At 40.0% G+C, this 14,256-nt stretch overlaps 2 protein-coding genes across 3 annotated transcripts in view; one reads left to right on the top strand and one right to left on the bottom strand.

The window, feature by feature from the left end:
- LOC134401636 (kinesin-like protein KIF20A) overlaps positions 1–6,123 on the top strand; it is a 29,659-nt gene extending 23,536 nt beyond the window's left edge. Inside the window, exons 14-18 of the mRNA XM_063130754.1 lie at positions 1,212–1,377; positions 2,308–2,413; positions 2,497–2,564; positions 4,489–4,608; positions 5,586–6,123. Coding sequence (XP_062986824.1) covers positions 1,212–1,377; positions 2,308–2,413; positions 2,497–2,564; positions 4,489–4,608; positions 5,586–5,807 — 682 coding nt within the window. The 3' untranslated portion in view covers positions 5,808–6,123. The remainder of the gene's footprint in view (positions 1–1,211; positions 1,378–2,307; positions 2,414–2,496; positions 2,565–4,488; positions 4,609–5,585) is intronic.
- A 2,826-nt stretch (positions 6,124–8,949) lies between these two features.
- LYN (LYN proto-oncogene, Src family tyrosine kinase) overlaps positions 8,950–14,256 on the bottom strand; it is a 68,727-nt gene continuing 63,420 nt past the window's right edge. For both annotated transcript variants that reach the window (XM_063130743.1, XM_063130744.1), the window contains exon 13: positions 8,950–11,030. In XM_063130743.1, coding sequence (XP_062986813.1) covers positions 10,828–11,030 — 203 coding nt within the window. In that variant the 3' untranslated portion in view covers positions 8,950–10,827. The remainder of the gene's footprint in view (positions 11,031–14,256) is intronic.

Here is a 14,256-nt window from a genome sequence, read left to right as displayed (position 1 = left end):
TTCAGGCGTCAATGCTCTCTCTGTGTGTGTCAATTGAATTTCTCCATAATTGGAAGACACTGTGGGGTGAGGGGTAGCTTTGATATTGACATCTGTGGCTAACCAATTAGGAATTGCCACAGCACTGTTCGTGACTGTGTTCTCCTCCAATCACAGAGTTCGGGGGAGTGGGAAACACTAGCTGACTGCTGGTTCTGGCCATGTAGGGGAGAAGGAATACATTTATGCTTGGACTCATAGAAGTCAATCATTCACAGTGAAAGTGCTGCTGGGTTGGCTGGCATCATGAGTGTGTAAGCTTCTACACCTGAGTCAGGCAGGCTCTTTATTTCAGTTAAACTATTACTTCTGTTGGCTGGTTGGGCTTCCAGTGTGTGTTTGTGGAGAGGGGGAATGTCCATTAGATCTGGAGGACACCAGGTAGAAACTTCCACCAGCAGCAGTGTTGCTCTGCATCAGCAAAGTAAAGTATAAAAGCTCCCTCCATAAATGCACAGGGGTGGATTAACACATGTGTGTGTCTGTCAAGGAGCATAATGGTTTGAGGAGGGGATTTAAAAAATCCTAAAAAATAAAGGCATGAATGGATCTGTTGCAAACTTGGAATACCTAAAGCCCTCCTTAAGAGCTATCACCATGCCAAGTTTCATCTCTTTATCTTTAAAAATGACTGTGTGTGTGTGTATATATATATATATATACACACACACACACATACACACACACATTAAAATCACAAACTTAAAAAAAAATCCAAAAAAATCAAGGCTGATTTCAAACTTCATATGTCTGAAGACCTACTTAAGATCTATCGCTGTGCCAAGTTTCATCACTTTATCTTTCAAAATGAGGGACCTGTAAGCATTTGATTAATTTCCATTGACTAGAGTGGTTATCCAAAAATGGGCAGTTCTCTGACAGGTAATCCGATAGGGTGGAGTAAGGGGAGCTGCTCCAAAAACAGGGCAGAGTCTCACTTCAGTGGAGTTCTGGCTCGAATTTCAAGGCAGAGAAGACCCACTTTGCACCACCCTAATAGTTAACTGTAGTTCCTGGCTTGTTTAATCACTTGCACAAAGGAGAAGCAAAGCACCTTTATGTGGGTGCCTCATGCTCATGAGATCTTGATCATCCAAGATAGTTGAAGATCATCATTGTCGTCATCACTTAGAAATGTACTGTGTTTGGGCTAACTCTCATTGCTAATGCAGTAAACGCTTGGAAGATCTGAAAGAAAGTTATGAAGAAAAACTGGAGAGTAAATTTGAAATGTACAAGGAAGCCATAAAGAAACATGCATATACGTGTGCAATGGAGCAAATTGAAGAGCACTATGTTCCAATAGAAGAGTTCGTAGCTGAACAAGCAAAGGTTGAGGTATGTCTTGCTGGAAAACTGCCATTGTAACTACTGGCATTCTTTCATAAATATCTCCAGGAATATTATTCAGTAGTAAAGCTGGTAAATGAAACTTCTGAAAGGTAGGATGTTTCGATGATGGGGGTAGTTTCTTTGTTTACTTCAGGTGCATCCCATGTATTTTGAACTGCTTGTGCCAAAAGAATACTGTGGCAGCTGTCATCTGAGAGTACATTGTCTGATTGCATTATACCTGAAAAGTATAGCTGTTTATCCTTGCCTTCAAAGCCCTCTGTGGACTTACCTCTCTGTGATTATATCCTGACACACCCTGTCCTGTGACTTTGGCTCATTCAACTTCAACTCTCTGTCATCCAAAAGTCTCTGAAGCAACTCTGCCCAGTTTCCCTTGCTTTCCTTTATGCGTCTAACTGCCACTCAGAACACCTTTGTATGGCAACCTCCCATATTTCCTTTAAGACTTAAAAGTTTAAGTCAACTTTTCCAGGAAGCCTTTCGATCATCTCCTTAATCCTTAAAGAATATTGAAACTAAGGCAAAGTATTTGGAATTGAAGCAATTGGACATTTCCCCCGATGACCCATGCCCGTGCCCACATTTCCGCCTTTCCTCTGTTGTTTCCCTGTGTCTGTGTAAGGAATTAAATATAACGTTTCTTAAAATATATCTTAAAATATATATTTAATGGAGAAAAGTCTTAAATACAAGTGGCAGGTGCCATAAATTGTTTGTTTTTAACAATACTTTATTTTGGTTAAAGAAATAGGCTTTAAAAGCAATTTAATTGTCGCTTAAGCAGATTTTGAAAAAGCCAGGAGAAAAGAATAGATAAGTTAAACTAAAACTAATAATTTCAGAATTGCTTTCGGTACAATAAATACCATTTGTATAAAAACAGAAACTATTATAGCATATCTCTTTGCTCAGGACAGGGAGATGAAAATATTACAGTTGAAACTAAAATTTGGAGAACAAAACGCTTTGTCTTCAGAAAGCACTAATTCAGACTCTACAAAAGAGAAAATTAATCCAGGTAAGAAACTAATGCACATTCCTGAATTTAACTGTTCTTTGAAACGTGGTCCAAATATTTTTATTTTTGTTTGCTGCACACAGATATTAAATACGAGATGATGCAGACAGTGTCAGAACCTTTGCAGAGACAGTGTGAAGAAAAAGATGAGGTATCTCTTTAGTTTTACTACTTTGCTACATTTGAACAAAAATGGAACCATAAAAAATTAAGCTCTGGGGAAAGCTGACAGGAGCTAGGAAGCATCTGGTTCAGGTTAAATCATCCCAAGGGGATGAAGACGAAAATGTTTTTGATTGGCCAAATGTAGAAGGGAGCAAATAAGCCATGAGTATATGGCATAACATGATAGCCAATCAAAGTGGTCTAAGTGCCATAGCAAAAGATGCACATGCCAGAGGCATCTGGGGAGGGCCACCATGTATAGGTGTTTCTGTGCAAATGCTAGAAGCCTCTGAGCCAATATAGGAGAATTGGAGTGCTTGGTTTTAAAGGAGAATCTGGATATAATGGGAATTAGAGAAACTGGCTGGAACAGAGAGTACCAGTGGGACATGGTCATCTCTAGATATAAACTCTACAGGAAGGACAGGGAAGGCTGCATTGGGGGAAGGGGTTGTCTGTACATCAAAGAGGACATAGTGATGAGCAGACAAGAACACCTAAAAGGGATAGTCTCTTCCATATATTTAAGTGGGAAACTGACCAGGAAGTCCAACGTAGTCACATTGGACTTCAAAAGAAGAAATTTCTCTAAAATGAGGGAACTGGTGAAAAGGAAGTTGAAAGGTGGAGTCAAGATTAAATTCCTTCAAAATGCTGGGCGATTATTCTAAACCACAATAATAGAAGCACAGCTAAAATGTATATCACAGGTTAGGAAAGGTATCACCAAGTCCAAGAGGTCACCAGCATGGTTAATGAGCAGTGTCAAGGGGGCTGTTAGGGAACAGAAAATGGAAGACTTGGCCAAATGAGGAAAACAAAAGGGAACACAAGCTTGTACAAAGGTGATGCAAGCAGAGAATAAAAGATGCAAAAAAGACATTTTCAAGTGTAACAATATCAAGGCCAACAATAAATAATTCTTTCAAAATATCAGAAGCAATAGATGACAATGGAGTTAAAGGGAGTATTGAAGGAGGACAAAAAGAGATTGCAGAGAAGCTGGATGAATTCTTCTCACCAGAAGATACAGAACAGATGCCTGTGCATGAACTGATGTTTTCAGGAAGGGAATCTGAAGAACTGAGGCAAATAGTGGTAACAAAAGATGAAATTCTCAAGCTTATTGATAAATTGAAAACAAATAAATCACTGGGCCCAGATGTATCTATTTTAGAGTTCTCAAAGAACTTAGTTATGAAATTGCTGATCTTCTAACCAAAATATGAAACATGTCCCTAAGATTCCAGAAGACTGGAAGATGGTCAATGTAACACTAATGTTTAAAAATGAGATCCAGGGAGGTTCTTGGAAATTACAGCCCGGTTAGCTTAATGTCTGTTTCACATAAATTGGTTGAAAGCGTTATTAAAGATAAATGCTGAAAAAGAATCAAGATGGCTTCTACAAAGGTAAGTCCTGTCTCAGTAACATTTTAGAGTTCTTTGAGAGTGTCAGTAACATGTAGATGGGGTGATCATGTCGACGTTGTTTACTTGGACTTCCAGATTGCTTTTGACAAAGTTCCTTACCAAAGACTCCTGAGCAAACTTAGCAGTCGTTGAATAAGGGGTTAGGTCTTCTTATGGATCAATAATTTGAGAATAGGAATAAATGGTAAATTCTCCCAATGGAGGGATGTAAATAGTGGAGTCCCACAGGGATCTATGTTGGGACCAACACTTTTCAACTTTTTCATAAATGATCTGGAATTAGGAGTGAGCAGTGAAGTGCCCAAGTTTGCCAGTGACACCAAGTTATATAGGGTGTTGTATGTAGTAATTTATCCACAAACTATCCTTCTAAATACTTCTGAGCAAACAAAATCACAGTGGGCAGAAGACAGTTATTCCAGCACCATTGTCCTTTAATGTTTACAAACATTGTAACAGTAGGCTTTTCTTATGCAGTTAATAAAATCATTGAAGCAGAAAATGCAGAACTTAAATGAAATGTTGCAAGATGCCAATGAAGTTCGCAGAAAAGCAGTTGAGGAGAATAATAGACTGAAGCAGGTGGTAATGCTTAAGGTTGGTAATATGTCTACTAAACCTGCATTTAGGGCTATTTGTATCTCTTACTTGGCTATCTGTGGTTCTGTTTATGACTGTACTATACCTGTTAATGCTAGCTTCATGTATGACTTGAAACTGACTACATATTAAATTTGTTGGATTAACTCAGAAAGTTACTTCTACACTCTTGGTTCTATTCAAATCTACTCTAGCTCCTTAGGTTGTGGCTTTAGGTCTAAAACAAGTCTAGTTTCACTTTCTGGATTGGAAAACATGGGATTTTACAATAATTCACTATATGGGTTTTTATAATATAACTCGTTATACTGGAAGTTATTCTAGTATGAAAAAAGCAGACAGAGCAGAGACACCACACTGACAACAAAGGTCCGCATAGTTAAAGCAATGGTATTCCCCGTAGTAACCTATGGCTGCGAGAGCTGGACCATAAGGAAGGCTGAGCGAAGGAAGATAGATGCTTTTGAACTGTGGTGTTGGAGGAAAATTCTGAGAGTGTCGTGGACTGCAAGAAGATCAAACCAGTCCATACTCCAGGAAATAAAGCCAGACTGCTCACTTGAGGGAATGGCATTAAAGGCAAAACTGAAGTACTTTGGCCACATAATGAGAAGACAGGATACCCTGGAGAAGAGGCTGATGCTAGGGAAAGTGGAAGGCAAAAGGAAGAGGGGCCGACCAAGGGCAAGATGGATGGATGATATTCTGGAGGTGACAGACTTGACCTTGGGGAAGTTGGGGGTGGCGACAGCCGACAGAAACAACAAACACCAGGTATTATAATTGCCTTATTATCAAGTAATAGAAGTAATTTGATGGAGGATTAGTAATTTCAAGAAGGCCTCTACTCTGAATTTTGTGAAATTTCTAACAGTTCAATTAGGATGCTGTAGTTCAGAAGAGGTTACAAAAATTGATTAAAAAGCAGTAAATGCCATGACTGAGCCTACTTCTAATTCATTTTTCTTTCATAGGAGCAAGAAGTCAGAAGTCTTCAAAACTGGGTGAAACGTGGCCATGAGCTTGAAGCCACACTTTCTCTTCTTCAAGAAGAACTAACTGAAAGCAAAAGGCTCCTAAACATAGAGGATCTTAAGCATCGGAAATCTAAGAAGTTTTTTTTTACAAATCTAAAATATACAGTAGCAGATGTTCCTAAAACACCCTGCAGCAAAGGTACCGAAAAACCTATATGAAGCCTACTGCTTCATGTGTACTGACATCAGTACCATGTAAAATGAAAGAATAATCTGGATCTCTTTAGGTATGTTAATGCAGCTACAGAATTAGCTAAGGTACCAAATTTGTGATTTATTGCAGTTAAAAATCATAGGGCATAAGCAATGAAGACAGCCTAAGTGTCTAACTTGAAGGGAAATAATTGGTTGGGTTTTGTGTAGCAACATAGCATCGGCATAGGTTCCTTCATCATAGGGGAGGAACTTTTAGGTTCCAATGGCCTTGTCTCCTCTGTAGTGCTAGTTTTTAGAACTTCTGACTGTTTTTAAGAATGCTGGGAATCTTAATGTTCCTATCCGAGCTTCATGGCTCGCAAGTTAGAATTAAGCAGCAATGTAATTCTGTGATTGAATTGCTTTTTGTGTGCAAAGGAGTTGATGGAAATGTATGAAACAAGTATTTTATACACATACAAATAAAAATGTTTTCCAATACTTGACAAGTGGTGGCAAATAAACTAAAATATTTACTATCTAGGGAGAGTTAGTAATGACAAAACTTTAATAGGTTAACAAGGACAGTTGTAATATTTTTGCCTTCATATTATATTTGGAGGTAATAAATAAGTAGCACATAACTTCTTGTTTATTCCACATACTCAGTTTGACTCTTCACTTGTCCAATCCTTCTACAAACTAAATCGCATGCATAGTCTTTGCTGAAATTGAAAACTTACTACTTACATCTGGAACCACCTAGGCTCAAACGTTCCTTCAAATTGTATTTTATAAACGTAACATCATTAAAAGAGACCGGAGAGTCCACACACATAAGACTTCAGGAAGTATATGATCTGATGCTAATTAATTTCTATGTCTAGCAGTCAGACTGAAAATTGCCTGGATGGTTTGTTAAGGCCAATGTTAGTTTGATTTAAGGTGCAATCTTATGCATGTTTAGATAGAAAAAAGTCCTACAACTCCCAGCATTCCCCAGCCAGCCATGCACTCTTAATAACCCTAGGAGGAGGGAAAGTTAGCAATTGGTTGGAGAGTGTTTTGATACAACTTTTTCAAACCACATTGTATGCATAAATTGGCCAAATGTACTACCACAAGATGTAGTGATGGCCACCAATTTGGATGGCTTTAAAAGGGGGTTGGATAAATTCCTGGTGGCAAAGTCTATCAGTGGTTACTAGCCCTGATGGTTGTGTGCTATCTCCAGTATTTGAGGCAGTAAGCCTGTGTGCTGTTGCACCATGTCCTGCTTGTTCATCCCTGGCTGATAGCTGGTTGGCCACTGTGTGAATAGAGTGCTGGACTAGATGGACCCTTGGTCTGATCCAGCATGGTTCTTCTTATGTTCTTATTGATCCAGCCAGTAATACCGAGGTTAAAAATAAAGTCCATAAATGGTGATGTAGCTGATATTCTGCAGTGGTGACAGAAGGAATCTGATTATATCAGAAAAAAACATTAATTATTCAGAGGACCTGCTGTGGGTGTGGTTTACCTGAAGCCAGGTGCAGGTCAAATGTGGATGGGTCATGACAGGGATCATCAGAGCAAAGTTTTATAAACAGAAAATAAAGCCAATTCAAATTATTGTGTCTTTCAGATCTTTAAAAGTAAACTGTTTTAAGTGTCTAATCCTGAGTTCCCTGGGAGGTCATTTCAGGAGCCATAGAATACTGTACATCTCCCTCTCCACAGGTGGGAGGAGAAGTCTGTAGTGTGATATGGGAGTCTGCCACTGGAAAACACCTCATTCTAAGGGTAAAAATGTCTGCTGCCATCACCCCCGCCACATTTGTGCTTGGGTGGCAATAGGGAGAAAAGGGGGTATACATGGTGTGGATCAAGGAAGGACTTGGGATTGACAAGTTCCAAATACCAGCCCCCACCCTTCATTTTCACAAAAGTCAGGTTCCATTATGTTTGGGCTGTGTTTTTAGATCTCACATTAGTGTTAATGCATACTACAAGCTAGGAAAGAAGAAAACACTGAAAAGCCTGTTTTGATGGTCAGGCAATGTGATCCCGCTCTTCCTTACAAGTGTTAATTATCCATGGTTCCTAAATTTCTGAATAGGGTTTCAGTGAAAAATGTAACCTAGGAATGCTTGATCCTATGCAAAATCAACTGTGCTTAAGCCCACTGAAATCAATGAGGAGAGGCCCTAACTGGTACAGCACACTTGCTTTGCATGGCCAAGTTCCCAAATTCAATTCCGGACATCTCCAGTTGGAGCTAGGAAAGAATCCTGCTGAAACAATGGAGCATTCTGGCCAGTTAATAACCATGGCTTAATCAGCATGGGCCAATTAAACCATGGTTGGTTGGGCCTGCATAGGAAAGGCATGCTGCTGCCCACCTGCTACTTCCACTTTGTTTCTGGCTTAGAAAACAACCCTAGATATTCAGAGATAATGGTAAGTTCTGTGTTTATAGCTGCAAGTATCCTCCTAGCAAAAGTTGGGTGATTACCATGTCTGTGGTACAACAGAAAAAGATTTGGATTGCTATAGTAATAAAATATTGTAGCTGTTCTGAGTGATTGCACAGGAAAATAAACATTTATATAAGGAAATAAAACTTTCCTGGATTGTTTAGTGTGGTATGTGAAGTCTGAGTTGTTGTAAGGGGAAACAAACCATTTCCCCCACAAAACCCATAGTTTGGGGTGCATATTTCACACCAAACAACACAAGAATGCAGTGTTCCTAGGTTGTTCTCTAAGCTGGATGCAAAGCAGAAGTGGTGAGAGTCAGCGCACTCCCGTGTGGCCCTAACAACCCATAACTTTATCATTACGTGTGAACCAGGTCAATATCAGCAATACTGCGCTAACTGGACCAATGGTTTAACTCCATTTAAAGCAACTACCTATGTTTCTAATGAGCTTACATACACCTGATTATGCATTGGCTAGTATTGGATTACTTCAATTACACGTCAATTCAAACTGGTTTAACAATTGTTTGGGAGTAATGCCAAGAACTTCTATTTGACATTGTTAAAGATCTACAATGCAGAAGGTTTCGTAGAGTAATGGTGAAGTACATTCAGGAGAGTTTATAACTAACTTACATTTGTAGCAGAAACGTATCCTTTAGCTTTGCAGTAATAGCTTAGAACATACTTAAAACTATCAGGTTCAAAGTTTCATAAATGCATATTTATTAAAATCACAATAAAATCAAAATAGTATTTACATGCTGATAGTCTGGTTACCAGTCTGCCAGCTGGATTCCTTCATTTAAAAATAATAATAAACTGCATGTGTACAATAATATTGGTTTGTGAAGCAAAACATAGTATGAATCATGATACTCCTATAGTAACCAAATTATGAATAAGCAGTTCAGAGTCCTCTTACTGAGGAAGAGTTCTCAGTAACGTTGTCCTCTCAATTCTTAGCATGATAAAGAAAAATATAACCCTAATCAGAGAAAAGCTGAGGCACACAGAATAGTGAGGTAACTTTGGTGTTCCTGTATCCAGTTCATGGTTTGATTTGAACCCTGTCTGCGACCATTGGTGCTTTAATGCCTGATTTTCAAGTGCATTTCCCCACCCATCCTACATAATATGTGCAAAAAAATACATAGATTTTGGTTCCCAAGGAAAACATTGCTTCAGTTGTGCTTTTTTTACACCAAACATTGCATTTTATAAAATGGTAATTCCGCATAGAACCAAGAATGAGAACAGTGATAATTCAAGGTAGTTGTAAATTCAGGAAATGCTGCCCAAGACCATTTTAAAGTGAACTATCTTCTTTGGCACTGTTAGTTAATCACAGCACATTTAGTGCTGCTCATTTTAAAATGTTGCCTTTAAAAAGGCAGCTTTGAACCACACCAGTAGAAAAGGTTCTACTAAGACTTTCAACACTTTAGTTATCAATTTCTTATTTAAAAAAGCCATGAACAAGTTTTTCTTAGATCATCAGTTATTGCTGGTAAATGTATTGTATTTTAGATTCTACATCTGGGGGCTTTGAATGAGCTGCTTTGACATATAAGATTGGAGGGAAGTGATGACCAACAAACATTTCCATGCTGAAAAATCATGGTTACCTACTTGAAAGTAGGATATAATTCTTTCTGATACCAATTTAACACACTAAATCACTGCTACAATGCAATTTCACATTAAGGTTTAAAAAGTACTAGTGCTGATGCTACAGCGACCTGTAGCATTTACGCCCCCTTTATCCAATCTGCTTCTAGAAGTAGCAACAGAAGAGAGTTGTCCTAACAGCTGAAGGCCAAGCTAGATGTTACATAAGAGATGTGTGTGTGCACGCGCGTGCATGCATGCGTACACACACGCACTATATTTTCATGAAAAGCAGTTGCATCAGGTTGCCAGTGTGAGAGATTGAGGGTGGAGCTGATTAAACCTTTTCTCTGCCACAGTCTGTCTACTTGTAGTTGGTCCTCCAAGCTGGTTTCCCACCCGTGGGTGAAGACAGATCCCCCCTGATTTCTTTTATCCTGCAGTTAGGCAAGTAGGGGAAGCTTTGAGCAATGAAATGGCAAGAAGATAAACAGGTTATACAGTCCTCCTTCCCTACCGCAGTCTCAGCAGCTTTTCAGTAAAAACAAACCAGGCGGAGGTTGCTCATGTATCTCCTGTGTAACATCTAGTTTGGCCCTAAAACAGACCGTTTTTAGGATGCATGTTGTGTTTGGCCACTTGCTGTAAGTTCCGATAGCTGTCATGAACTTTTCTTTCTGTTCTTACATTTCCAGCTGTGTCTTACTTCATATATTTGTTTGTACTGAGGTGGCTTTCCTTCCGGTGCATCAAAGTTTATCTTATCTAGATGTTTGTTTAAGCAAAATACAAAGAAAGCATCATCATTAGAGAACTTAAACCCTCAAGCAGGATGTTGATCATTTGTATCATCCATTCAACTTGCAGCCTTCAGTTTCAGGAACAACTGATTAGGATATCCCAGTGCTTAAAAGTAAATGGCTCAACCACATTGTCCTTTTGAGAGGTCTCTGCCAATCTGCTTTTTTTCTATGGCTGCTGCTGGTATTGTCCTTCTGTAGCTGTGTAGAAGTCATCAAGGACACTCTGTAAATATTCAAATGTTGGTCTTTCTTCTGCTTTATCTTTCCAGCATGTTTTCATGATATCATAGAGCTCAGTTGGACAGGCTTCCATGCGCGGCATGCGGTACCCACGTTGAAGAGCCATCATTACATCAGAATTACTCATACCTGAAACAAAAAAAGCAAAGACTTCTTTAATTTGATTCATGTGGATATGTCAGAGCAAACAGGTTTGAGTTTGGGGTGGTGGGAGTGGGTGTCCCCCCCAAAACTAGTACTCTGTGCTTCCAGCATTTATATCAAATTCAATAATTGAACAATAAGGCTTTTATTAGTGGGAAATGTCACTAATAAGAAATTAAGGATGCAATCCTATGGGTCGCACCTTGGGTACTCATAAGCCCCTGAACTCAGGGACTTATGACCATCCAATGCAGGAAGGATGGAGAGGATCCTCTCCTCCATGCTCTGTCTGCCCTGCCATTGTTGCTAGGCACTTGATTTTGAACATCTACCAGGGAGCTTCGGAGTGGGAAGGCCACGTGTCACATTGGAAGCTCTGTAAAGCAGCTTCTACAGTCTCCTTCCCTACCCATTGCCAGGAATGGCCTTCTCTATGCTTGGTTTTGTGAGAGGCAGCCGCTGGCTGTGAAGGGAAGGAGGTAGGGAATGTGTTTTCCTTGGCTCAGAGCGTGGAACGCTGTCTTTGAGCCAGAAAACCGAAAAATCTTATGTCCGCCCAGAGGCTGTCTAGGGGACATAGGACTGCTCCCTTTTATTTCTTTTATTTCTCAAACAAAAAGAATGAAAGACACAGACTGAATAATTATCTTGGGAAGCCTTACAAAGGGATTGAATTGTAAATAATTCAGCCATCTAAGAGCTTGTTCTGAATTACATACTACTACATTCCAAGTAAAATTCTCCAGCTGAATATTGTCCAAGTAGTCCCACATACTATGAGAGGCTTTCAGCACATTGAATAAAATTTCCAACATTTCAGCCAGTTATCAAGTCTTTCCCTACTTGGACTTGTTTGAGTGTGTTGGATCAGTATAGCCTACATGGTTGGGCAGATATCCAAAGATGTGTTTCCAAAAGTTGAAATATACGACGATCAGAGACACAAGAGAAAATAAACGAAAAAGAAAGAAAGCTTCCTATCTGTTTTAAGCTCCCTTTCTTCCAAAAGGAATTCACTATTAATCTACATCTTAATTCAAGCTTATCTAACCCCAATTTTATGGAAAGATCAAAACTGTCCCAACATGAAATTCTCTCTAGCCATATTGGCATGTGCTGCCTTAGGTAAAGCAGCTTTCTCTACAGATCATAGAATCATAGAATAGCAGAGTTGGAAGAGGCCTACAAGGCCATTGAGTCCAACCCTCTGCTCAATGCAGGAATCCACCCTAAAGCATCCCTGACAGATGCTTGTCCAGCTGCCTCTTGAAGGCCTCTAGTGTGAGAGAGCCCACAACCTCCCAAGGTAACTGATTCCATTGTCGTACTGCTCTAACAGTCAGGAGGTTTTTCCTGATGTCCAGCTGGAATCTGGCTTCCTTTAACTTGAGCCAGTTATTCCGTGTCCTGCACTCTGGGAGGATCGAGAAGAGATCCTGGCCCTCCTCTGTGTGACAACCTTTTAAGTATTTGCTATCACGTCTCCCCTCAATCTTCTCTTCTCCAGGCTAAACATGCCCAGTTCTTTCAGTCTCTCTTCATAGGGCTTTGTTTCCAGACCCCTGATCATCCTGGTTGCCCTCCTCTGAACATGCTCCAGCTTGTCTGCATCCTTCTTGAATTGTGGAGCCCAGAACTGGATGCAATACTCTAGATGAGGCCTAACCAGGGCCGAATAGAGAGGAACCAGTACCTCCCGTGATTTGGAAGCTATACTTCTATTAATGCAGCCTCAAATAGCATTGGCCTTTCTTGCAGCCATATCGCACAGTTGGCTCATATTCAGCTTGCAATCTACAACAATTCCAAGATCCTTCTCGTTTGTAGTATTGCTGAGCCAAGTATCCCCCATCTTGTAACTGTGCCTTTGGTTTCTATTTCCTAAATGTAGAACTTGGCATTTATCCCTATTAAATTTCATCCTGTTGTTTTCAGCCCAGCACTCCAGCCTATCAAGATCACTTTGAAGTTTGTTTCTGTCTTCCAGGGTATTAGCTATCCCACCCAATTTTGTGTCATCTGCAAATTTGATAAGCGTTCCCTGCACCTCCTCGTCCAAATCATTAATAAAAATGTTGAAGAGCACTGGGCCCAGGGCTGAGCCCTGCGGTACCCCACTCGTTGCCTCTCCCCAGTTTGAGAAGGTTTCATTGATAAGTACTCTTTGAGTCCGATTCTGTAGCCAACTGTGAATCCACCTAATAGTTGTCCCATCTAGCCCACTTTTAGCTAGTTTGTTAATCAGAATGTCATGTGGTACTTTGTCAAAAGCTTTGCTGAAGTCAAGATATATGACATCCACAGCATTCCCACGGTCCACAAGGGAGGTTACCTTATCAAAAAATGAGATCAAATTTGTCTGACAGGACTTGTTCTTGACAAATCCATGTTGGCTTCTAGTGATCACTGCAGTGATTTCAAGGTGTTTACAGATTGACTTCTTTATAATCTGCTCCAGAATTTTCCCAGGGATGATGTCAGACTGACTGGTCTGTAGTTCCCAGGTTCTTCCTTTTTGCCCTTTTTGAAGATAGGGACAACGTTAGTCTTCCTCCAGTCGTCCGGCACCTCACCTGTCTTCCATGATTTTGCAAAGATAATAGACAAATGTTCTGAGAGTTCTTCCGCTTGCTCCTTCATTACTCTAGGATGCAGTTCATCGGGCCCTGGAGATTTGAACTCATTCAAGGAAATTAGATGTTATTTGACGATTTGTTTATCAATCTCAAACTGCAATCCTGCCCCCTCAACTTCTGTTTCACTTTTTCCAGGGGGGGTCATAGACCCGCTTTTGGGAGAAGACTGAGGCAAAGTAGGAATTGAGCACTTCAGACTTTTCTTTGTCATCTGTTATCAATTTGCCATCCTCATTAAGCAGTTGAACTACCATTTCTTTCCTCTGTCTTTTACTACTCACGTATCTGAAGAAAGCCTTTTTATTGCTTTTAGCATCCCTCGCTAATCTCAGCTCATTCTGAGCTTTAGCCTTCCTGACGCCATTTTGGCACTTCTGCGCCACTTGTCTGTACTCTTCTTTTGTAGCCTGGCCTTCCTTCCACTTCCTATATGTATCCTTTTTGGTATTCAGGTCATCTCTAAGCTTTTTGTGGAGCCACATTGGTTTCCTCTGTTGTCTTCTATCTTTTCTCCTTGTTGGAATTATTTGTAACTGTGCCTTTAAAATTTCCTTTTTTAAATACTCCCACCCATC

This window comes from Elgaria multicarinata, chromosome 7 (genome assembly GCF_023053635.1).
Source record: "Elgaria multicarinata webbii isolate HBS135686 ecotype San Diego chromosome 7, rElgMul1.1.pri, whole genome shotgun sequence".
Classification (NCBI taxonomy): domain Eukaryota; kingdom Metazoa; phylum Chordata; class Lepidosauria; order Squamata; family Anguidae; genus Elgaria; species Elgaria multicarinata.
Note: the sequence above shows the minus strand (reverse complement) of the source record. Positions and strands in the feature narration are given on the sequence as shown.